The sequence below is a fragment of the Balaenoptera ricei genome, chromosome 10 (assembly GCF_028023285.1).
Source record: "Balaenoptera ricei isolate mBalRic1 chromosome 10, mBalRic1.hap2, whole genome shotgun sequence".
Classification (NCBI taxonomy): Eukaryota; Metazoa; Chordata; class Mammalia; order Artiodactyla; family Balaenopteridae; genus Balaenoptera; species Balaenoptera ricei.
Genome location: NC_082648.1, coordinates 91,888,215 through 91,912,403, shown reverse-complemented (window position 1 = coordinate 91,912,403; position 24,189 = coordinate 91,888,215). Strand labels below are relative to the sequence as shown.

Here is a 24,189-nt window from a genome sequence, read left to right as displayed (position 1 = left end):
AAAAGCAAAATGTTCTTCAAATAATAAGAGGATTTCTTTGCAGAACAAGTACCTGAGCAGCACTCAAAGCAGTGTAACTTTGTTGTTAAAATGTCATCTACTTAGATTACAAATTAGGCTCCAAGTACTCAAAACACAAGGGAAAAGAAACTATAACTCCACTCCAGAAGCAGCCAGAAACAAGAGTCCCTAACAACCCAATGGTGGCCAAACAGTGCTGCTTCAGAGCCCAGATGTTTCAGCACAGAGCCTGAGGAACAACTGCAGAGAGCGGGAGGAGGTGGGCTGAGCTAGGTGTCCAAAGCACTCACTCCATGTCCAGTTCAACCAAACCAGCTGTGCTTGTATTCATTCCACAAATCAGGCTTCTGTGAACGATTTCAGGTGAAGAAAGAGTGCCACTACAAAAAAAATAATAATAATCTCCTGCAACAATCTGATGACACTGAATAAGTTCTCTGATCATTTTGAAATGTCCAAGTAATGCTGTAAAGCTGTTCTGAATATTTATTACATATCTTTAGGTAATAAAAGTCAAGACTGCCATGTAATTCACACTTAATTTTTTTTTTATTCTGGTGTAGAACATTATCAATGTCTAACCTTCATTCTAGAGGGTAAGTCGAGAGGGGATGTCAGGAACCAACTATTCCCAAGGCCAACCCTGTCATGCAGTAACCTTTGGGCTATACCACCCCTGGAGCTTTAAATATATCTACCAAAAGGCTTCTGTGAGTGCATTTCTCACCACCACAATCAAAAAACACTAGAGATAGCACCCCAACAAGATGACGTCTGTAGTTTTAAAAAAACAAAACCAAAACAAGCTCCAGCATGAGATTATAAATCAGTCACATGAACGGTAGCCGGTTGTCAGTTGGCCGACCCCTGCTAGGTCTTAAGGGAAATCTGTCATTGGGGCCACCTCGCCCTGGCAAGATGGGGTTAGGTCCTGGAAGGGGGCCGATTGGGTCAAAACGTGGTCTGAGTGGAGGGAACTGTCTGGGTGTCTCCCCAGGCCCAGGGATGAGTGAATTGATTGGATCCCCAACATAAGGAAGGGTTAGTCTTTCATCATATTCACCACCAATAATTCCTGGAGGAAGGAGAGAACTGGGAGGAAAAGGCCTGGGGTGCAAGGGGTTGGGATAGAATGGAATGGGGTGGGGTGACGATGGCAGGAACATCACATGCCGCCCTCTCTGAGCTTCTTTTCTTTGTTTGTGCCTCTTCTTGTACAGCTATAGAAAAAACAAGGACAAGATATGGTAAGTGAGTTGGATGTTTCCCCAAAGTTCGTTTGCTTTCATTGTATAGATCTATATATACTTTTCTTTTCCCATACTATCAAGGCAGGCAAAAAAAAAAACAGTGCACAGAAGAGAACTTTTACCAGTTTCTATCTGCATGAATAAGGTAGTAGCTATGAACACAATGCCAAATGAACTCTATTCTTTAACCACACTGCAACTGAGCAATTGTGCCAATTTGGAGTAACAATACATCCAAAGGAGGGATAACTGAGTGACATGTACTCTCAAGACTGCAATCTAGAGCTCTCAAGCTGATATGCAATTTTAAGCCAGCCTTTTTTGAAAGTGGAAAACTTAAATATTTGTTGAAAATGTCATGCCACAAAATATAAAAAGGTACTGGCAGGGAAGGGGGTGGGGGGCCAGCACTTATGTTCAATTTCTCACCTAACTTATATCCCTAATGGACCTCAATTTAAATAACAAAAAAGATGCTCTTTTAGAGGATGGAACATATTCCTAAAGAACAGTACTATGTATTTTGTACATATTTGAGGACTTTCATTGAATTTTATTCTCTAGTCCTTCATCCCAAGTTTCTGAGTCCTATCAATGTCTTTTTACAGTGGTAGCTGCAAATAAAACAATATAATTTATTCTCTTCATAATTTACTATTCTAACTAGCTGAACAGCTGAAGATTACTCCAGCACAAAAACAACTCAATTTTTTTAACAACAGAAGAAGGAAGAATATATTAAGTACAGGTGAAAACAATCATTGTGTTAAAGATTCTTTTTCCTGTGTAATTACAAGACACTAAGGACTGAGTCTAAGGTAAAAGTTGAAAACATTTTCATTTACTAAAAATTAGCAATAAATTTAATTAAAACATTGCATTATATCATAAGAAAAGTGGAAAATATGCCCTTAATGTATTAATTCACGAGTTATTTCTGTGCTATGAACGTTAGCCTTGGTATTTAAAACTACCTACTTCTTTCCAATCTGTGTCTCGACCTCTGACAGTACCATCTACAAAGAAAAAGCAAAAAACAAAGATTAAAAAACGTTTCATTCATCCAACATTAAACCTGTCTTACTTCAATTTTCTATCCTGAAATAGTCTACTTGATCTAATGGACTGTTTGTATTGCAGAGAACACAAAAATGAATGGGGAGAGTTTTCAGGACATAGGCAAAGGTATATGAAGCTTAGAATCTCTTTACAGTAAGGCTATGTTATGATTATTTCTTACTCTTAAAAAAAAAAAGCCCACAACTTAAAACTTCTGGCAAGCTGAGTAATTAAGACCTCAGTAACAAAGAACCCTTTTCTTGTTAACATGTTATCATGGAAATCACCTCGAAAATCCCGCAGATATAAACACCTCCACAGAAGTTGGTCATTCGAAGCAATACAGAGGTCACGACAAACTGCAGACAAAGACAGGACAGAACGAATATCCAAAAGTCGGAAGATCCGCAGTTTCAGCTCCAATGGGAGGACTACCAACCCAAATACATCTGGTAGGTTCAGTGCTAAAAGGAAAAAGAGAATAGGTATCACTGAGTAAAGAACATCCAGTTTCCCCATATATTCAACCAAAGTTGCCAACTTTCTAAAGAGATGATAAATTAGATGGTATCCTCAATTATCCAAGCATAAGTTATCTGTAACAAACTTTTGTCCCCAGGTTAACTCTATAACTACTAACTCCAAGCCCCTTATTCTCTTTATGTTTTAGTAGAGAAACAAATTACTTTTTAATACAGATCAAATAAATAACTATGACAATTTCTAAATACTAGCCAATGGCCCCCTTTGTTTCAAGCGATATTCAGTACAACAAAAAATTCTCTATTCAACTATAGAAAATGGATAATTAATTGGCTTGTACAATTGGTTTCCAATGCTGCTACTTATTAGCTGTGTGCCTTTGGACAAGTTATTTAAACTCTAACTCAATTTTCTCATCTGTAAAATGGGTTACTAATATTACCTACCTCATTGAGTTGAGAATTAAATGTGTAAATACATAACAGAGTGCTCAGAACAATGTTTGGCACATAATTAGCACTCGAGTGTTAGATTACTATTATTCGATATCTAGCTGAAAAAGAAGGGAGGTAGACAAATTCAAAAGCAAAACCAAGAAAGGAAAAGAATAGTATATTCCGAAGTCAGATGAAAATTATTTTTTGATTATTAGCTCCTTTGAATATATGGGATACCATTCTCCACTAGCAAAGATAATCAAAATCCAGTAAGGGGTTTTAAAATTCACATTATTCTTTTCCCTCACCACCAGCCAAAGAAGAAAACTATGATTATAATAGCCTTGGCACCATGCAACTTGAGACCTAAAATATTATTTTTCTACATACAAATAGCAGATAAAAGCCACATACCTATCTGTATAAACCTGAAATTATTTACCAGCCAAAAGAATGTGGTAGATTACGATTCTACCCTGTCATTTTCTACCCTATAGTTATACTTCCCCGTCCCACAGTCACCAGGTTTGGCCATTTTTACTTGTTTTGTCCAGTGAAATGTGAGTGCAAGTGGCATATCATTTCTGAACAAAAGCTTTAAAAACCAACACATGGTCAGGCCACTGGTCCTCTCTTCCCTGTGCCACAAGAAGAGCAAGTCCTGGATGAGGACTACTCACCACTCCTCGGCTAAAGCTAAGCCCCACACGGCATGTACGCAAGCGAGACATAAATGTTCACTTAAGATTTAAAAATATTTTTTACTACAACACAAAGAGAAAGCTGATTAACACAAGGATTCTGAGTGAATTATAAACCTCACTGAATTAGCTTCACCATCTATAAAATGAGAGTAAAATCTACTTCAAAGTTGTTAGCATTAAATAAGAATGCATGTGAAATATCCAAAGTACCTAGCACAGAGTCCCAATAAATAGTTTAAAAAAAAAAAAAAGTAGACCAAATTTACAGGCTATATGTTATTTATATATGTATTTATTGAACACTTACTATAGGCCTGACCGTGTGCTAGGCCATGAGAATACAAAAGTGAAAAAGACATATTCCCTGCTTTCAAGGTATTCATAACCTTAGGTGGAGAGAAATCATGTCAAAAATTATGATACACTGAATAAAGGGCTATAATAAAGATACGTATAAAATGCAGTGGAGATACAAAGAGGATGTGAAGAGCAATTAAGGAATTAACATTTAAGCTTAGTCTTAAAAGAGCAGAATTTCCACTAGGACGAGAAAAGAGAGAAGAAAAGAGGGAAGGTTTACGTCACCCTTAAACATATGTGAACTTACTATTCTTTCTAGCCATTCAACCTGTGATGATTTATCATTTCTCACCTTGTCGGGTAAAAGCCAGAAGAGGATACACCAGCTGGTCCTTGAAGAGGCGAGAGAGCTTATGAAGATCTTTGTATATCTTGGCTACATTTTCCCCTAGAATATTTTTTAAATGAAAAATCAAAACACACAATCAAGTGGAAAAACTTGAAATGGTCTTCTCTACTTCTGCCAAACCAAATCAAAGTGGTAAGTTAGTTTTCACAATTCCTACATAAACAGAAATGAACCAAAGTCTCTGGTCGAAGAGGAAGTAATACAATGTGTAACTCTGAAAGCTGAATCATCTTTAAACAAATTTTTCCCTACTATAAAAGTAATTAGGAACTTATAAATAAAAGGATAAATAACAGTACCTAGGTACTATACTATAAGCCACGGTAAAAATTGATTAAAATGACTTGTCAAATGAGTAGCATATTCCTACCCAACATAAAAATTACATATTGAAAATATTCAATTAATATAATCCGAAAACTTGTAATCTAACAGTATTAACCTTCTTCCTCCTTTTTCATTTCCTTTTTCCTTATTTAACAGAAATAAGATCATCTGAGCTATATTCCTATAAAAATTGTTCTTAAAAAACAGGTCTCAGGAGTCAAATCTATTCCAATCCTAAATTCTACCATTTATTAGCTCTGTGACCTTGAAGTAATTTAACCTCCTCTAGACCTGTTTCCTGATCTAGAAAATGGGCATAACAACCTCTACTGCTGTAGAATGTAGAGTATTTCTACTCCCCACAGCAAGGTCCTCCATGGTATAGAGATGAATATAAAGTGTTATAGCCAAGGAATTTCAAGTTTTTTTGGTCTTAATGGTAAGACCATCTTTACAGATTTATCAGTCTAGTTCATGTGTTCTCAACAGAAACAATATTGCCCCCAACCAGGCAAAAATCCCAGCTATTACATTGGTCTGTGACCCTCCAAAGGGCCACAGTATACAAATAAGTATATACAGTATATCTATGAAATTAAAATTTCATGAGGGAGAATGATTTGGGGGGAAAAATGTGTACAAACTCTCCTCAGGGGATTGATAATGAAAAAATGGTTGAGAAACACTGGCCTAGTATGACATTAAATGTTCAGAGACCATTATAAATACGTATTCTGATGTCTCCTTTTCTTATCAGCTTTAGTTTATATAAGTTAGTCTCTCAGGGCCTGATCTCCCCTAGGAACTAACAAGAATAAGTCTCAAGACCTTCAAAGCAAAGATCTAGGTCTAGGTAGCTTCCCTTAAAAGACCCTGCTGTAAGTCCCATCTCCCTGCTATACCACACCATTCCCCATGTGGATTTTAAAACCCGCCTAAATTTACTATGAGGATAAAATGAAAAATACTTCTGTAAAGGCCCATGTCCAGCAAAAGACGAGTACTAAAAGATGTTAATTCCCCTTCCACCTCATCTCTTCTCCTTCAACTACTTACCTGCCTCTCACACTTTGGGTTTAACTGAAAGAAAAAAGGAAACTCGTCTTCTTTGCATCTATTAATTTTATAGAACATAAGCAAAACCATGCCTAGAATGCAAACTTTTGGTAAAGTTCCAATCTGTATCAAATAGCAACCAAATTTATATGAGTTTAAGCAAACATTTTGAGTGCAGTTTTTCCTTCGATAATCTTCGATAATGAAGTTGCATTGTATGGTTTCCACAAAACACAGATCCTCTCCATACTGGTTAAATACAATGCTAGAAAAATCCACAAAGAGTAATTCAGAAGTTATGAAGCATCGGGACTTCCCTGGTGGCACAATGGTTAAGAATCCGCCTGCCAATGCAGGGGACCCGGGTTCGAGCCCTGGTCCGGGAAGATCCCACATGCCACGGAGCAACTAAGCCCATGCACCACAACTACTGAGCCCGCGTGCCACAACTACTGAAGCCTGCGTGCCTAGACCCGTGCTCTGCAACAAGAGAAGCCACCGCAATGAGAAGCCTGGGCACCACAATGAAGAGTAGCCTCCGCTCACCACAACTAGAGAAAGCCCCTGCGCAGCAACAAAGACCCAATGCAGCCAAAAATAAAATAAATAAATTTATTTTTAAAAAAAAAGGAAAGAAATTATGAAGCATCAACGGTGCGTGATGTATAAATATAATTCAGTATCCAAGACCCTAAGAGAAACAGGAAAGAAACCAAAACTCTGCAACATTGTCTTAAATCTGCTTTAATCTCATCTAGAAACTGTAAGTCTTTTGAACATTACCTTTCTGTTTTTTTAAAGTGAACCTCTCAAAGCTTCATACCAGAAGTTCAATCATGGTTATATTACCTGATTCCTCTTTGCAAATAAAAGATTCTGGCAGCAGCTGCAGTCTTTTCACACTTCTAATCTCATTGTTGATTTTTAGTGTAGCTGTAAATAGGCAAAAGAAAGATGATGAAAAAGTTTTGCCATTTCATCAACTGCCTTCACTTTTTAGTATGGACTTGCATTCCCTTGCCCCCATATATAGGAAAAACACATTATAAAAACAAACTGCCCTATGCTTATTTCCTTCCCTCACAGCAAAGTCCAAAGTGCAAACCTGCATCACATTAAGTAAAATCACTCTAAAACACCACTTTTAAAAACTACAGTTAAGCACCTTTATATGAAACCCACTAAGTATTACCAACAGCAGCTTATTAATAATTGAAAGATATGCAACAAGGTTAATAGGAGACAGTTAAACACAATACAATCATTATTTCTAATGAGGTGACTAAAAACTCCATTTATTTTTTATTTAACCCTTGGCAGTGAGTCTTCTCTTGTTTATTAAAAGAATCCTGCTAGTTTTCGCTAGTTTTCCTGCTAGTCTCTCTCTAAACTCAGAGGATCAATATTCTTGACATCACCAGAGGGTTCATTTTTAATCCTATATGCAAAGGCGCACTTCATCTCATTCCATGAAAGAGCCAGTGACGTGCTCGTGCACGTGTGCACTGAGCAGGATGTCTTGGGTGAAGCAAAGATTTAAGGACACACTGCTCCTTTTAAAAGAACCAGGCCTGGAATGGTTCTGGAACGGCTGTCTGCCACGTAAGTCCACAAGTAGATGATTTGCCAAGAATTATTAAAGGAACAAAGCATCAGAAACTAAGACATTTAGCAGCTATTCTCTATGTTAAGTATCTTAAGACTAGTAAATAAAGGTTAATATACACGTGTCATTAAAGTGATTTATAAGAAATTGAGGCAAAAATTACAACCTCACATTTACTATTTGATAGCTGCAACCTTGCAAGTTATGATGTGATATAGCAGTATGACTGGATACTGTTGGCCCTCTTTGTATAAGAATGTCCAGCCAAAAGTTACATTTGCTAACTGTGATGAATTGTTGAAGAGACACTGCTAGGTCCTAGTGCCATCAGTCACATCCTACAAACGTGAAATACCACTAGAGCTGTTAAAGCTGAAAATTTGAGACTTTTAAATAACATTTCAAAGAATCTAGTGATTAAAAAGAAATAGAAGAAATTACATAAAGGGAACCTAAAACTATCTTTTATTTCAAAGATCACAGTGTAAGTCAGTGGCTTTCAAATAGATTTTAGCAGAAAAAGCTTTTCCCAACAAAATCTTACAAGGGACCTCACTAAATTAAACAGGCACACATGTTGCTGCTCAAGGTTTAAGTAGCAACAGTGGCTCTACCAAGCCACCTCCTTGCTCCCATCTCAGCAGAAACTAGCAGCTGCAGAGCATGTTGAAAACCACTGAGCTAAGACATATCAAGGCAACTGTCTCTGCTGTACAAAAGATGAGCTGTAATGAAAAATAAAAAATGCAGTCATTCCAACCTTACCAGACTCTTACTCAGCTAAAAGGGTAAACCTCAAAATCAAAGCAGAACAGAAACAAAAGAGTCTAGTCACTCAAATGAATCTCCAGGATGTGTGATTATGAGACTACTCCATAGACCCCTGGTAGCTGGTATAGATCTCTGGATGGCATCTGAGCTAAAATGAAATACAAAAATAGAATGTATTGCCATCCAGTGAAATTTCTTAGTATGAAAGAGGAGAACTAGAAAAAGAAACTCTATTCAGAGTGACTTACTTGAGGGTGGGTAGTAGGGGGATAAAACACACACATACTGAGGCCTCAGAACCCTTAGCGGTACTTCTATGCATTCAGAGATGCCAAACTAGATAAAAAATGACCCCAGCTCAACCTCACCTTTCACCATCTCTCACTTCAAGACCTTGGTTAGTAAAACAAAAATTAAAAAGCCATCCACAGGCATAAAGAAAAAGTATTCTTTAAAGAGTTCATATGTAATAGACTCATTTTACTCCTAGTATCACAACTCCCCCTGGAGCAAAAAAATTACACAGTTAAGACAGCAAAAGAGTACAGCTGCCTCTAGAGTGAAGGCTGCTAGCATAAACATCAGCCCTGTATTCTATAACCTTTCAGACCCATGTTATCAGTGGGCTCGGGATTAAACAAAGTTGAGAAAGACTCCTAACTGCATCATGATAGCCCATCGCTGAAGTGGCTATAAAATTTTTGGAGAGAAACATGTAAAGATTCACAAACTAACGAGCATGACTATGCCATCCAATTACCATTTATGACGATGAGGTTTCCCAAAGGCACACAGGTGAGAGCAGCAGAGCCACCCTCGCAGAGAGGATGCGTGTACTGCAGCTTATACACGCCCCCCGACCTCCAGTTCTCCGGCATGGACACAGCTTTGGCTTCAGTCCCCTGGGGAGTGAAATGAAAGGGAAACAAATAATGAAGAACCGTATTACTCTCAAAAAGATTAAAAACCCAAGAGGCCCCTAACTTGTCTACAAATAAGCATTCCATACAGTCCCTTTAATAAAATTTATCAATTCATTAATATTTCTATTAATATTTAAAACTTCGATAGAAAAAAAGTTACATTATCTGCCACCAAAACTTTTGTTCAAATAGATAAAATAACATCAGAGATAGAGACTGATTTCTCACTTCAAAGTCTCACTTCTCTGCCTAGCAAAGCCGTATCATTATGCACGATCCCAGTTCAAATACCACTTCCTTTGTGAAGCCTTTTTCAAAACAAATCCTTTTTGTCATTCCCATTCTCTCACCCTCTAACATTCTGTTCATATTTCTATTGTTACATACTTCTATTATGTTATTAATTGTATTATAATACGTTATAATTTCCTTTTTGTTTCTCTCCTCCACTTACAGACTCCTTGAGGATGAGGACTGTCCCAGTATCTTTATATTCTAATTCCTGGCATGCCATGGTGCACGTGTTCAATGATCACTGAATTAGTCTATATACTTGTTACTCATAACATGGCCCACAGACCAGCAGCATTGCTATCGTGTAGAGTATGCTCACATAATATCTCAGGCTCCACCCCAGATTTATTAAATCACAATCTGCATTTAACAAGATCCCTAGGTATTCTTAAGCACATTAAAGTTTGAAAAACTTCTAAATGTTCTCCTCTGTGAATCTCTGGCATCCTATATATGTATGCGTTTCTCCTACAATTTAGCCAATACAGTATAACGGTCTGTATACTTGTCTCTCTCTCCTACTCTTGGACTGTAAGCAACCTGAAAGCAGAGACAAGGCACTGCACCTGACACTGGCAGACATTTATCAAATGGATAAGGAATGAATGAATGAAGGTAAGCAACTACAGCACAAGAACAACGTCCCTCTTCCTAACTGAATCTTACTAAGTTAGTGGCAATTCATAGAACCACTAACATTAAAAAATAACCTGGTGAGCCATCTATCTAGTCATGCCCAATCCACATGCACTGACCACATTTTACCTACATACGATCACATATAAACTTTTGGGTTTTTTTAAACCATAGTTGCCATCAATTCCATAATATTAACTAAAAGCTGACGAGGAAATAAAGGAGAAAAAAAGAAGGAAAAGAGGGAAGGCAACATTTACTGACTGCCTACTGTATGCTCAACACTGTGTTCGACACTTTACATTAATACCCAAACACATTTAATAAAGAAATCTAGAACACCACCCCTTTTCTAATGGGAAACTTTCGCTCTCTGTAGGCTTACCTGAGGTATGTAACCCGACTCCAACATGAGAAGATGTATGGATACTATCAGGGCATCACTGGGGTTAGAACAGTCAGCTGACTGATACAGGGTCTCTAATGAATGTGGCACTTGCCCTTCCACCGATTCGCTGCAGAGCATTGGTTCTGAGGGGTAGAAACCTGTGCCCTCTTCCACATCCACGACATCTGGAATTGACTCAGCTTCAAAATTTTGACTAGGCCCTGACTGAAAGGGATAACAAAAACAATGAATTCATTAAACAGACTTTCATTTTTTCACAGTAAATTTTGTATTCAAAGTGGACTGAGATTAGCGCTCAGAGCCAAAGCACATTACTGGGTTCAGAAATGGTACACATTTTCAGCAAGCCCTCCTAAACAAATGAGCCTGCAATCTGCTCCTCCATCCTCAATTCCTTATCTCCATTAATTCTGGCTGATATGCCAAAAACCTGGGAATCATCCTAGACTTCCCCCTCGACCTTATTAAGTGCCACCCCCAATATGATTAGCTGTCAAAGGTCCACTGACTCTATCTCCTAAATATCTCCAAAAATCTGCCCCTTCCTACTCCAGTGGTACTTCAGGCTCATTTATCTCCTAACCTCCAGCAACGGCCTCCCCAAGTATACCTTCACTCCTCTTTCTTGTCTTCCAATACATTCCACCCACTGCTGCCAGAGTTTTTTGACAACTGAGAATCCAATTATGTCCCAAGTCCCAGCTTAAACTTGCCAGTACTTCCCCTATGCAGACAGCAGCACTGCCCTAAATTGTGCCTTGGAATGTGACCCTAAGTGTTCTTAGGAAAAAAGAGGTCTACAATCAAATAAGTATGGACATGCTGCATGTCATAGCCACCTAACCTTACCCTCCATATTCACAAAATACACTTTGGCATTATAAAGCTCTGAGAAGTCCAATACTAACAGAAAGTGTGCATAACATTTAACTAAGAAACACTATCCTCCTTCCTTAACACTCAGCATCCCCATAACACTTACTTATAATCTCACAAGACAAGTTTTTCATAGAGGCCATGCTGAGAAATGCAGGCTTACAAAATAAAGTCCAAACTCCTAAACTCCTTCGCATACAGGGCCCTTCATCACCTGATCCCTGACTCTGTATCAAGTTCACATTCCACAGTCCCTTCCTCCCCATTCTGGTATTCCCCACCTCTTCAGGTTATAGACTACCTCTCTGCCTTGCAAAGGCCTTAATTATTGCACTTTATCACACTGTATTGCAACTTTCTGATTACATGTCTATATCCTACCACAACCACAAGCTTAGAAAGGAACAGACTACATGTCACCCATTTTTTAACACCCGTACAGTACCTGGCACACAGTAGGTACTCAATAAATGCTTGTTGAACAAATGCTGAAGGATAATATCTTACAATTCTTACAATTTCATGTTTTTGATTTCATTGTTTTCTAATTTACACCACACAAAAATTCTGTAAAATAGGTAAGACAGATGGCGTCACCTTTTTATACGTACTGTAATTTTGATTCAGATTAAATAACATAATCAAGGTTACCAGCTAATAAAAATTTGAAATAAACAAAGATCTCCAGACTCACAGTTCAGGGCTTTTAGACGCAATACACTGCTTCCGTAAGACTGAGTAACCTATATTAATTTCGCTCAGAAAGACTATTTCCTAGGTATGTGCTCAACTCTTAATGCAAAGCACATGTTTCTTTTAAGTTCGTATTTCCATTAGGAAAGGAACAGAGGAAATTAAAATTACATAATATGAGTGAAACGGTGGAAGAGTGTAAGGGAACAAGAGGTTGTTTCTTTCAAAATCCCTGAGGACCTGAGCCCTGATGGCTTATGGAAAAGATCCAAATTCATTTGTTAAAACCTAGAGGTTGACGACAATCCGTATTACCTAAAAACGAGGCTCCATCGTATTTTTGAGAAAGGAGAAACTACTTATTAAAACCACTTAACACCTAACTAAATTATGAATTACAGGCATACCTGGAGATATTGCAGGTTGGGTTCCAGACCACTGCAATAAAGTGAATATATCACAATAAAGCAGGTCACACAAATTTTTGGTTTCCCAATGCATATAAAAGTTATGTTTACACTGTACCGTAGTTATTAAGTATGCAATAGCATTATGTCTAAACAATGCACATACTTTAATTTAAAAATACTTTTTTGCTAAAAAATGCTAACCATCACGTGAGCCTTCAGTGAGTCGTAACCTTTTTGCAATAGTAACATCAAAGATCACTGATCACAGATCATAACAAATATAATAATAACAAAAAATTTTGAACTATTGTGAGAATTACCAAAATGTGACACAGAGGCAGAAGTGAGCAAATGCTACTGGAAAAATGGCGCCAATAGACTTGCTCAACGCCGGGTTGCCACAAACCTTCAATTTGTAAAAAAACACAGTATCTGCAAAGCACATTAAAACTAAGTGCAATAAAATGAGGTATGCCTGTATATATGCTCTTTGCTTCTTATACCTAACTTTTGGCCATTTAGTACTTACTGACAGTCGTATGGGAGAGAATATATGTGGGAAAAATATTTTAAAAGGTTACCCTAGACTGATAATGACATGGGAGGAAGATATCAGAATCCCCTGGTGAGCTTATCAAACTCTACTCTCACTCCATGAGAACCACTGACGTTCTCTGAGCCATCCTGATATGATATAAGTACTTATCATATTCTTCATGCATGTGGAGATGAGAAAAAATGTTTAGCACCACCTCTCTAAACAGATCATCTGTCATATGTCATTCACAAATGAGTGGAACAAGTATGGAACAAGACCCTAATATTAGGGTCTGATACTTTTTAGCTGATTGGTAAATTATAAAAATCATCCACTAAGTCCCCACTTAGTCCCCACTAAGATTTTACAGTCACCCTATACAAGTCGTAGAATACAAAACAGCATGCTTTTAGAACTGAAATTACTAACATGAGGCAATATTAATGTCTCCAAATTTTCCAAAAGGAAACTAGTAAAGTAACTATCATATACACTATGAAAAGTAAAGGGAATGGATCCTTCTACAGAATCTCTGAATGAGTCTATCATCAAAAAAGATTCCGAAATGTAATTTAAATATCTGACTAAATATTCTTACTCATTCCCTAGATTACTTCTATGAGACAGAATCTCAGAGATACATAATAATTTCTGAAAAGAAAATTCATAAAAATACTTTGAGCTTTATAAAAGCTTTTTAAACTTACTTAATCTCTCTGGATACTATTACTAAAAATCTAGACATAGATGATTTTTATAATTTACCAATCAGCTAAAAAGTATTTTTTAATATCTGTCTATACTTGATGACATGATAGGCACAATGAATACTTATAAATATTTAAAGCCTGCAAAAAAAAATTAAGTTCACATGATGAATGTACACACACAAAACAATTAACAAGATGGCATATGTACTGGTATTAAAATATTAAGTAATAAAGTGATCATTTGTGCCATACAAGAAATCAAAAGGCAGAATAATAAATAATGAGGTGTTTACAAGGCAATAAAGATGATCAATACAAAGAAACTGAAGAAAACTACTGGGCTGCCGTTGGCAGGGCCTTGGAAGGTGGGTAGAGATGTGGACAGGAGAGAGAGGACAGGGAGGGGGTTCCAAGCTGGGTGAGCAGCGAGAGCAGAGAGCGAAGCAGTCACTAGGCTGTGTGTGTGTGTGTGTGTGTGTGTGTGTGTGTGTGTGCGCGTGTGTGTGTGTGTGTGTGTGTGCGCCCGTGCATGCGCAGGTGTGAGCGTGTGCAGGTGCTGGCTGTGAGAGGGACAGTGAGGAGGAGGAGTCCAGTCTGACTGCAGATGACAGTTTACAGGAGGGAGGAACAGAAACTAGCCCCCAAAGGTTGTGGGGCAACTGCTCAGAAAGCCTTAAAAACTAGGTACAGGAGGACAGACAACATTTTCCTCATCTGAGACATGAGAGGGTTGAACTAGAGATATCTGGACTTTTTCAGCTCAAAAATTATGAGCCCAGGTGTATCTATGACACACAGTTACCTAAGAGCAGGGGAACAACATAATCAAAAATGTGCAGGAAGGGGCTTCCCTGGTGGTGCAGTGGTTAAGAATCCACCTGCCAATGCAGAGGACACGGGTTCAAGCCCTGGTCCCGGAAGATCCCACATGCCGCGGAGCAACTAAGCCCGTGCGCCGCAACTACTGAGCCTGCGCTCTAGAGCCTGCGAGCCACAACTACTGAAGCCCACGTGCCTAAAGCCCGTGCTCCGCAACAAGAGAAGCCACCGCAATGAGAAGCACGTGCACCGCAACGAAGAGCAGCCCCCGCTTGCCGCAACTAGAGAAAACCTGCACGCAGCAACCGAGACCCAGTGCAGCCAAAAATAAATAAATAAAATAAATTTATTTAAAAAAAAAAATGTGCAAGAAGAAGATGAACCCAGAAAGCAGACTGAAGAACACACACTGGAAGCCTGGAATGGAAAGGAAAAACAGGCAGGGCTTGTTAAGGGGCTGGATATAAGGAGTCAAAAATCATTCCACAGTTTTAAGCGCAGGAAAACAGTACTGCCATTGACAGAGGAGGAGCTGGTTTGGGAAGAAAACATCAGTGCACATATTTTCAAATTTACATCAGCATCTAGAGTCTGAGGTGACAATTTTTTTAATTTTAAAAACTTAAGGGCTTCCCTGGTGGCGCAGTGGTTGAGAGTCTGCCTGCCAATGCAGAGCACACGGGTTCAAGCCCCGGTCCGGGAAGATCCCACATGCCGCGGAGCAACTGGGCCCGTGAGCCACAATTGCTGAGCCTGCGCGTCTGGAGCCTGTGCTCCGCAACAAGAGAGGCTGCCATAGTGAGAGGCCCGCGCGCTGTGATGAAGAGTGGCCCCCACTTGCCGCAACTGGAGAAGGCCCTCGCGCAGAAACGAAGACCCAACACAGCCATAAATAAATTAAATAAATAAATAAATAATTTAAAAAAAAAAAAAAAAAAAAAACTTAAAATACACACACACAGGAATATTACTCAGCCATAAAAAAAGAATTAAATTCTGCCATTTGCAACAACACAGATGGACCTAGAAGGTAGGATGCTTAGTGAAATAAGTCAGAGAGAGAAACACAAATACTCTATGTTATCACTTACAGGTAGAATCTAAAAAATAAAACAAACGAATGCGTATAACAAAACAGAAACTGACTCACAGATACAGGCAACAAACTAGTGGTTATCAGTGGGGAAGGGGCAAGATAGGGATATGGAATTATTAGATACGAACTACTGTGCATAAAATAAATAAGCAACAAGGATATATTGTAGAGCACAGGGAAATATAGCCATTGTTTTGTAATAACTTTAAATGGAGTATAATCTATTAAAAAATTGAATCACTACGTTGTACACCTGAAACTAATATACTATTGTAAACCAACTATACTTCAATAAAAATAAATAAATTAAAATAAAAATAAATGTTCTATAAGATTATAATCTGCAGTCTACTGATGACAATTATCCTGACTGGTACAGAATTCAATCGAGCTATTCAGTATGATTTATCAACTACTCTATTTCTTGTCTTGATTTTAATACCCACCATACTTCCGTCATTCCAGACATCAGATTGGGCTGCCTGTCCTTGGAATGAATCACGCAGTTGTTCATCCTGTATGCTGGACTGACTGGAGCTGGCGGCCAAAGAGGGTTGGTCGTTATTCTGGAGTGAGGAATGCTCTGAATCTGTGGATGAAGGTAAGTTAGGTGCTGCAATGGCATCTTCAAGAATCAAACATATCAAGTCCCCAGAAACAATCCCATATGAAGCCAAGGTCTCTTCATCTCCAGTGAGGGCATCCTTGTTGTTCAATGTAATTGCAAACCGGGTATCAGAACTGCCAAGAAAGATGGATAAGGATAGTAAGAGCTACCTATTACCATTACCCACAATAATACATTTGAAACATATATAAGGTACATGGTATGACCCCAGCAGAACTAATGAAAACAAAACAAAACGAAGATAAGAGGAAAGCCAAAGCTTGGAAAAACTATCAAAATTATTTATTCTTATCACCAAATGCTTAGGTTATAGATTCTAGCCTGGGGGATAGGATCAGTAATTCTCTATCATTAATCCATGTTTTCATCAATTCTAAGATATATACTTTTTATACTTTGTCATCTTTGAAACAGGATGCTTCTTACAATCGATGACATATCACAGCTTAATGGACAGCATTTTTTCATTTAGTGTGACATAAGAATGTGCATCTCAGGATTGACAGCAACTGAGATTCAATGAAATATAGCCTCTTTAAAATATAAATTATATTACATCATTCCTCTGCTGAGAATTCTCCAATGGCTTCTATTTGACCTTGGAATAGAATCCTTAACATGCCCTCCAAAGCCCAACATCTGACCCACTTCTCCTACCTCACCCATCCTCTTTTTTTTTTTTTTTTTTCCACCCATCCTCTTACTAGCTGTTCTCCACTCGACTCATTCCTAAAAACAGATCAACCTCACTGCAGCCTTTGGGCCTCTGCATCTGCTCTTCCAGTTATTCAAATGACTTGAGTCTTTCTCATCATCCAGGTCTCAACCCAAATGTCACCTCTTCAGAGATGCCTTCCACTTGCCTCCATTACTCTATTTCATTCTTCTGTTTTATTTTTATTACAACATTGCTATTTGAAAATATATTTATTTGCTTATCCGCTCTCTTCCCCACCCCTACGACTAGGATTTAAGTTTCATGAGATGGGTACCTTGTCTGTCTAGTTCAAAACTGTATCTCCAGCACTTGGCAAATAGAAGTATTTGTGGAATGGATGCAACCAATAAACATTAGATGGAGAGATCAAGATGAGGCTGAAATCAGGGCTAATTAACAATATCCTTCCAGGACAGTTAGCTTATGGTTCCAAAATACTAGACCCATGTCCTAAACGAATATTCATAATCACAAAAAGTCAGATGAGTGCATGTAGACTGAGTCTAAATTCATCCCTCCTACTGATAAGTTCAACCTTCTTACTGAGCACCAGTTATAATGTCTTTTATATGGAAGACAACACAAATCCAAAAACCCAGTGCTAAACAAGCTAAGAGCTCAAATTAGTCTGAAGCAAGGAACTCCCATCCTTTCTGCATCGCAGATTATCTGACCTTGAGAGAACAATCATCATTTCATTACATAGTGGTGAAGAATAATTAACAAACCACTGCAGAACATTTTATAAGACATTTACACTCAGCAATGCTAACTTCATTAACTTTTTGAGAGGTTAACAAAGGATGAAGTCTTTCGAAAATCATGTTCTGTTTGTTTGTTCTTAAAATGCTACATTTTCAAAAGTGCTCCCCATAATTCATTAATGTTTTTTCTTGCACATATAAATACATTTTTTCTTACCAATTAGTGTCTTTGGTAGAGAAATTACTGAAGCTTTAAGAACTACTCCTGCTTATTAGAAAGTAAGTAGCTATGCCTCTGTTTTCAAATGTTTTGATAAATGTTGAAAATCTGCCAACTACCCAGAAAAACAACATCCCATTTTTAGCAGAAAAAAAGAAAAACACCTCAAATGAACTATGTTTTTATGGATCATTTGTCACAGCACAAGGTTGTTTTTTTTAATGGTATCTAGCACAATGTTCGTTCAAATATCGATTTGTAAAAAAGGTAAAGAATTGTCTGCTTAATAAAATGTCGGCCTCCCCTTTAGAAAAAGGGAAGAGCTATTTCTAAAGTAATATATGGTTTTCCAGGAGAGTGGTTAAAAATTGATCCTGTTTTTAAACTGCCCATTTATTATAAAATGAACATACTTTCAGAAGAATGAATTTACTTTCACAAGCTGAAGCTTAACATTCCTTCCAGTTAACCAGCCTCCACTGTAAAAACAAAGCTGAAAGAGAAACTAACTTGGGCTCTTGGGTAAACAAAGCGTAGTATTAGGTTTCGCATCCTTTCTAGAGTGTCCCACCTAATTAAAAAATAATAAAATATATATACATATATATGAAAATACTTTAAAAAGAGAAGTTAATTTTGACAATTTGTGGTGGGGTAATGATGCCAGCATACAAAACACTTAGGTTTAACACCAAGAAAAAAACAACAGGCATGTCAGTTAATATAATGCCTAAAAGGAGATGTGTCAATACCTCGTTTTCTGTATTTATGTTTTTAATTTGGAGAAAAAAAGGCTTACTTTGAATGTAGTATTGTCTTAACCTGAAAAATGAAAGGGTGAGACGTTCATAATACGGCCTCATTTTACTGAATTCCCTAAAAATAAAATGTAAGTTGATAAAAGTCTTATGAAAGGAACCACTTAATTAACAGAAAGGTTTTCTTTTGAAGAATTCATCTAAAAAGCCCCAGAGAACATCTTTTTTATTTTTTCTCAGCACACTCAAATTCCAAATTCGGTAGCTCAGTATTTGAAGAGGACCACCCTTACGTCTGTCCCTCTACTCCCAGATTACTGTCCCCAGGATACCCTTTTGGAAACAAAGCAGCCTCATCTGCAGCCCCATAAATAACAGAATTTGATCCATTACTTCTCAATGTCACTGCCCCCAAACTGCAAGCTCTCCAGGGTCATCATAAGGCCAACGTTTACCATAGTTTTTATCCAAAAAAAAAAAAGCAACATCTTGCCCAGTTAAATATTATTATTTAAAACAGACCGACACACTGCACTTTGTAAAACTGCAGCTGGGAAGTCAAAGTGCCCACAGCGGCTCCTGGCACGTAAACACTTAACGGAGTCTTAAGGTGACTGCAGCCTGAAAGCAGCGGTACCAGGTTACAGGTGGCCTCGGATGGAGGGCAGGTTTCTAACTCCTTCTAGTACTTTCCAAACTTTTTCACTGAAATACTCCGACAGCTGGAGATGGTGAACTTAAACCCCTGAGAGCCTGGAAAGGTTTAACCCAAGCCAAACCCATAATTTCCAACCTTACATTTCAAAGGACGTGAGAATTTTGCATCCTAGCCTATCCCTAGGTTCTTTTACTGCAAACACGGAAGAGAAGGCTCACCCTGGAGGGGATCGGAGCCCCCGAGACGGCGGGCCATGACCTCTGGGAGCCGGGACCCCGCACGCTGCAGCCCCAGCGCCCGCTCGCCGCCCGGCCGGCGCGTCACAGTCCAGGGCCGCGGGCCCCGCGACGCCCAGCTCGCCGCCCGGCCTCACGTGACAGCCCGGGGCGTGCCCGCGCCAGCCTGCGCTCCTCCCCGACCCGCCGCGCGCGCCCCCGCCTCTCGCGTACCTGTACCCCCAGGGGGGCAGCAGGGCCTCTCTCAGGTGCGCGCGTAGCTGCCCCAGCGTCGGCTCCGCTTGGGGCATCTCCACCGGCCAGGTCCGCTTCTGAAGCCGGACCCGCAGCTTCATGGCGGCCGCAGGAGGGCCCAGGGGCTGGGACCCCGAGGCGGCGAGGGTGACGACGGCGCGGCCGGTCAACTCCCGCCTCAAGCGGCGGCGGCCCCGGAGCGGCGACTGCCGGAGCTATGGGGATGCTGAGGTGTAACGGCGTGAAGGCCCCACCAGGCCGGTCTCTGGAACTGAGCGCCCCACCCCCTCTCTTGAGGGCGCCCCCTGGAGCCCACCCCGCGAGCAGGCTGCTGGTGGCCTGCGTGGAGCCAGGCCGCTCGGGAACTCGCGATCGATGACTCGGCGCGCGACAGCGCCCCCTGGGAGCCCGAGGAGCACACTGCGCAGGCGCCCAGACTGCAGCAAGGCGCGGGGATCGCGGCTCTTCTGCTTGTTGCTGTACCACCTCTTTCCAGTTGCGCCTGGAGAACGTTAACGCTGAAAGGGATGCTACAGGCAAAACTACTCGCCACTCCGCAAGGCCCAGGTGTACCTGGTTCTTACCCATTTCCTCCTTGGCGCCCGGCTCCAGCACCATACGCTCTGAGAAACCTTAGGTTGAGACCAGGCTCTGGTAGTTTCTCCCGTTACAGCAAAATTAAAACAGCTTGTAGTCAGTGATCTGTGTCGAAGAGTATATTAGTAATCTGTCGCTGCATAACAATCACCCCAAAGCTTAACAGCTTAAGACAACAAACATCTATTGTCCCACAGATTCTACAGTGCAGGAGTTTGGGCATGGCTTGGCTGTTTGGTTCTGTCGTGGTCTCTCATGAGATTACAGTCAAGGTGTAGGTCAGGGCTGGAGTATCTCAATCACATGACTGTTGGCGGAAGCCTCGGTTTTTCACTGCATGGACCTCCCCATCGGGCCACTTGGGTGTCCCAGTGACATCCTCACTTCCCGCAAAGCCGGTGATCCCAGGGAGACCAAGGCAGAAGCCGCAATGTCTTTAATGATCTCATCTCAGTAGTCACACACCATCACTTCACTCACATTCTATTGATCACAATCCAAGCCTTCAGTGTGGGAGAATCAACACAAAGGGCTGAGTACCAAGAGACAGGGATCATTGGGGGCCATCTGGGAGTCTGGCTACCACAGAGGGCCTGGCAATAATGATGAGGATGATGACTTAGGTGAGGAAGAAAGTATCATCAAGTTTCATCCTTGTATGATGACCATTTTCCAAATCATAAAAGAGTTGAATAAAGTTTCTCCCAATAGGTGGCAGTGCGTGTCCACATTGACCTTCATTCATTAAATAAGTATGTATTGATCACCTGCGTTGTGCCAGATATTGTCCTAGGTGCTGAGAAGACAGGTGCCTACCCGTGCAGAGCTTACAGGTAAGTGAATCAACTCTTGTGTTAGAGCATAAAAAATATCTTGTTTATGATAGAGATAAGAACAGCCCTGGGGACTGGGGTACATAGAGAAGGGTTGCTGTGCCAGGAGGGTTCTTGAGTGGCAAAGCAATACGGAATTGAGGAAGGGTGACAGGACCAGGGTGGCTCGATGTGGCCAGAGTGGACACGGTGGCTCAACATGGACAGAGTGGGTAGATCCCAGATAAAGAAGAGCCTCGAGCTAAGCAAAGGATTTGGGACACATTCTAGAATGTATGGGAAGCCACTGATGAGTTTTAAGCAAGGGAGGCTTTATCTATCAGGGTTCTTAGTTCTGAGCAATAGAGGCTGACTCTGACTAAGCAGAGAGAGAGCACATTAAAAGGATACTGGATAGCTCGGGGATTCTGGGGAAGTGACTCCAAGTTAAGCTTCCAGGAGTGCCGCCCAGAAGCACGCTGAAGAACTGGCCTGATGAGGAAACGATCATGACTGGGATTGCTGCTGCCGCCCTACCCAACCCTGGAGGAAGCTGCTGTCACCGCTGCCAGAAACCGCTGAGGAATGGCTGCCACCTTCAAATGCCACATGTTTTTATACCAGCAAAATGCCAAGCTTCCAAAAGAGCCTGTTTCCTTACCTTGCTCACTTCTAAATCAAAGGCTTATGGGCTGCATCTGATTGAGGGAAGAAACTGAGACCTGGCTGCAAAGGAGGCTGGAATTTAGGGTCTGAACTCTTTCCTGGAGGAAGTGAGACTTATAATAGTCGGATTTCCCCAAATGTAGGAAGGCTGTTCAAAAGATGATAGGAGGCCATGAGTCTGACAGGTGTATACCACAAGGGGCATGGGTCAGATCTGAAGTGTGAATCTATCACTGGTAGAATATGGGAGATGTATTAGGTCAGGATTTCTCAACCTCAGCACTGTTGACGTTTGGGCCTCACAAGTCTTTGCTGTGGAGAACTGTTCTGTGCCTTGTAGGATATTTAGCGCCATCCCCGATGTCTATCAGCAAAATGCCAGTATAGCCACACCCCCTCAGTTGTGAGAACCAAAGATGTCTCCAGACTTTGCCAAGTATCCCCTAGGAGGAGAATTGCCTTGAAAACCATTAGATTAGAGACCAGCCCAGTTAGGAGGCTCTTTTGGTAACTGAGAGAAGAAGGCACTGGTGGCATGACAGTGGGAATGGAGACAATGGGATGGGCAGGGAAGATATTTCAGAGACAGAAATCACAGAACCTGGAAAATGGCTATATTTGGAGGCTGTGTCAGCATATAGCTTTAGCTACTTGAACAGAGATCTGAAATAACAGTGACCTAAGCAAGATATAAGTTTATTTCTCTCTGAAATAATATTCTTGGAGGAAGTAGTGCAAGGCTAATATGGTGTCCATCTTTAGAGACCATCTACCACAGTCTACCTCTTACTACTACATAAACCTGTAAAAATGAAATAGTAAAAACTAATATTATCAGGCAAGTATTCTGTAAAGATTCAGTGAGATAATACCTTTTGGTTTTTGTTCTAAATTACTAAGCCTGTGGTAATTTGTTAGGACAACAATAGAAAACTAATCCACCTGGGATCTTTATCTCAATCCTTTGCCCAATAGAGTGTAACCACTGGGATGGAGGAAGTAATCCAACCACAGGAGTGAAGGAGGGTCCTGGAAGAGAACCAGAGCATCTCCAAGGCACAGCCAAGATTTAAGGTACTCTGGAGGACAATCCTTCAAAACCTCAGAGGTCCATGAGAATGTTATATACCCCTTCTCTCAGCTGTCTCCCTCCATGAGAATTTGTTTTTCTCTTTTGCAGGATGTCACCTTAATGTCTGCAAGCAACAGGCACTGCAACTTTCAGAGAGTTCAGAAATTTATATTTCTTTTTTTTTTAATGGACCATTTCATAGAATATTACAAAGGGGTGATGTCACTCTTCCTTGGGAATCCATTCATTGGTTCTCTGTAGGCTTTTTTTTTTAATTGAAGTATAATTGATTTACAATGTTGTGCCATCTCTGCTGCACAGCAAAGCGACTGAGTTATACACATATATACATTCTTTTTTTATATTCTAGGGTTTTTTTAAATAAATGTTTTATTTTAGAACAGTTTTAGACTTACAGAATTATTGTGAAGACTTATATACCACATACCCAATTTTCCCTATTATTAACATCTTAGATTAGTATAACACATTTGTCACTATCAATGGATTAATATAGATATCTTTATTAACTGAAATTCATACTTTATTGAGATTTTCTCGGGTTTTCCCTAGCGTCCTCTTTCTGTTCCAGGATCCCATCCAGGATGTCACATTACATTTAGTAGTCATGTCTCCTAGGCTCCTCTTGGTTGTGACAGTTTCTTAGACTTTCCTTGTTTTTTATGACCTTGACAGTTTTGAGGAGTACTGGTCAGGTATTTTATATAGTGTTCCTCAATTGCGATTTGTCTGATGTTTTCTCATGAAAATATCACGACTGAGGTAGTGTGCTTCTGGGAAGAAGATCACTGAGTAAAGTGCCGTTTTCATCACATCATACCGATAGTGCATGCTCTCAAGGTGACTCCTCACATTTGATGTTAACCCAGATCACTTGGCATCTCCCCTGTAAAGTTTCTCCTTTTTTCTCCTTTTTATGTTGTACCCTTTAGATTAAAATCACTCTGTTCAGCCCACACTTAAAGAGTAGGAGTTATACCCTACCTCTTTAGGGGCTGAGTATCTATATAAATTACTTTAATTTCTACACAGATTTGT

General features: G+C 39.9%; 1 protein-coding gene and 1 long non-coding RNA gene across 3 annotated transcripts; one reads left to right on the top strand and one right to left on the bottom strand.

Annotated features, from left to right (window-relative positions):
- Window positions 1-551: 551 nt before the first annotated feature.
- Window positions 552-20,341, bottom strand: FBXO7 (F-box protein 7). 2 transcript variants are annotated; one of them, XM_059936841.1, is made up of 9 exons: window positions 19,963-20,341; window positions 16,274-16,568; window positions 10,662-10,889; window positions 9,184-9,325; window positions 6,896-6,979; window positions 4,607-4,702; window positions 2,618-2,794; window positions 2,250-2,287; window positions 552-1,241 (listed from the first exon to the last, which is right to left on the bottom strand). In XM_059936841.1, the coding sequence occupies exons 1-9, from the start codon at window positions 20,082-20,084 to the stop codon at window positions 852-854; spliced, it is 1,572 nt and encodes a 523-aa protein (XP_059792824.1). In that variant the 5' UTR covers window positions 20,085-20,341; the 3' UTR covers window positions 552-851. The 2 variants fall into 2 exon arrangements, with proteins under 2 accessions (XP_059792824.1, XP_059792825.1); XM_059936842.1 differs by lacking the exon at window positions 19,963-20,341 and adding an exon at window positions 19,732-19,858 and having other exon boundaries at window positions 16,274-16,416.
- LOC132373530 (uncharacterized) lies at window positions 19,943-23,574 on the top strand. The gene is made up of 4 exons (XR_009505451.1): window positions 19,943-21,203; window positions 21,292-21,413; window positions 23,034-23,132; window positions 23,239-23,574. It is a non-coding gene; the product is annotated as an uncharacterized LOC132373530 (long non-coding RNA).
- Window positions 23,575-24,189: the final 615 nt, after the last annotated feature.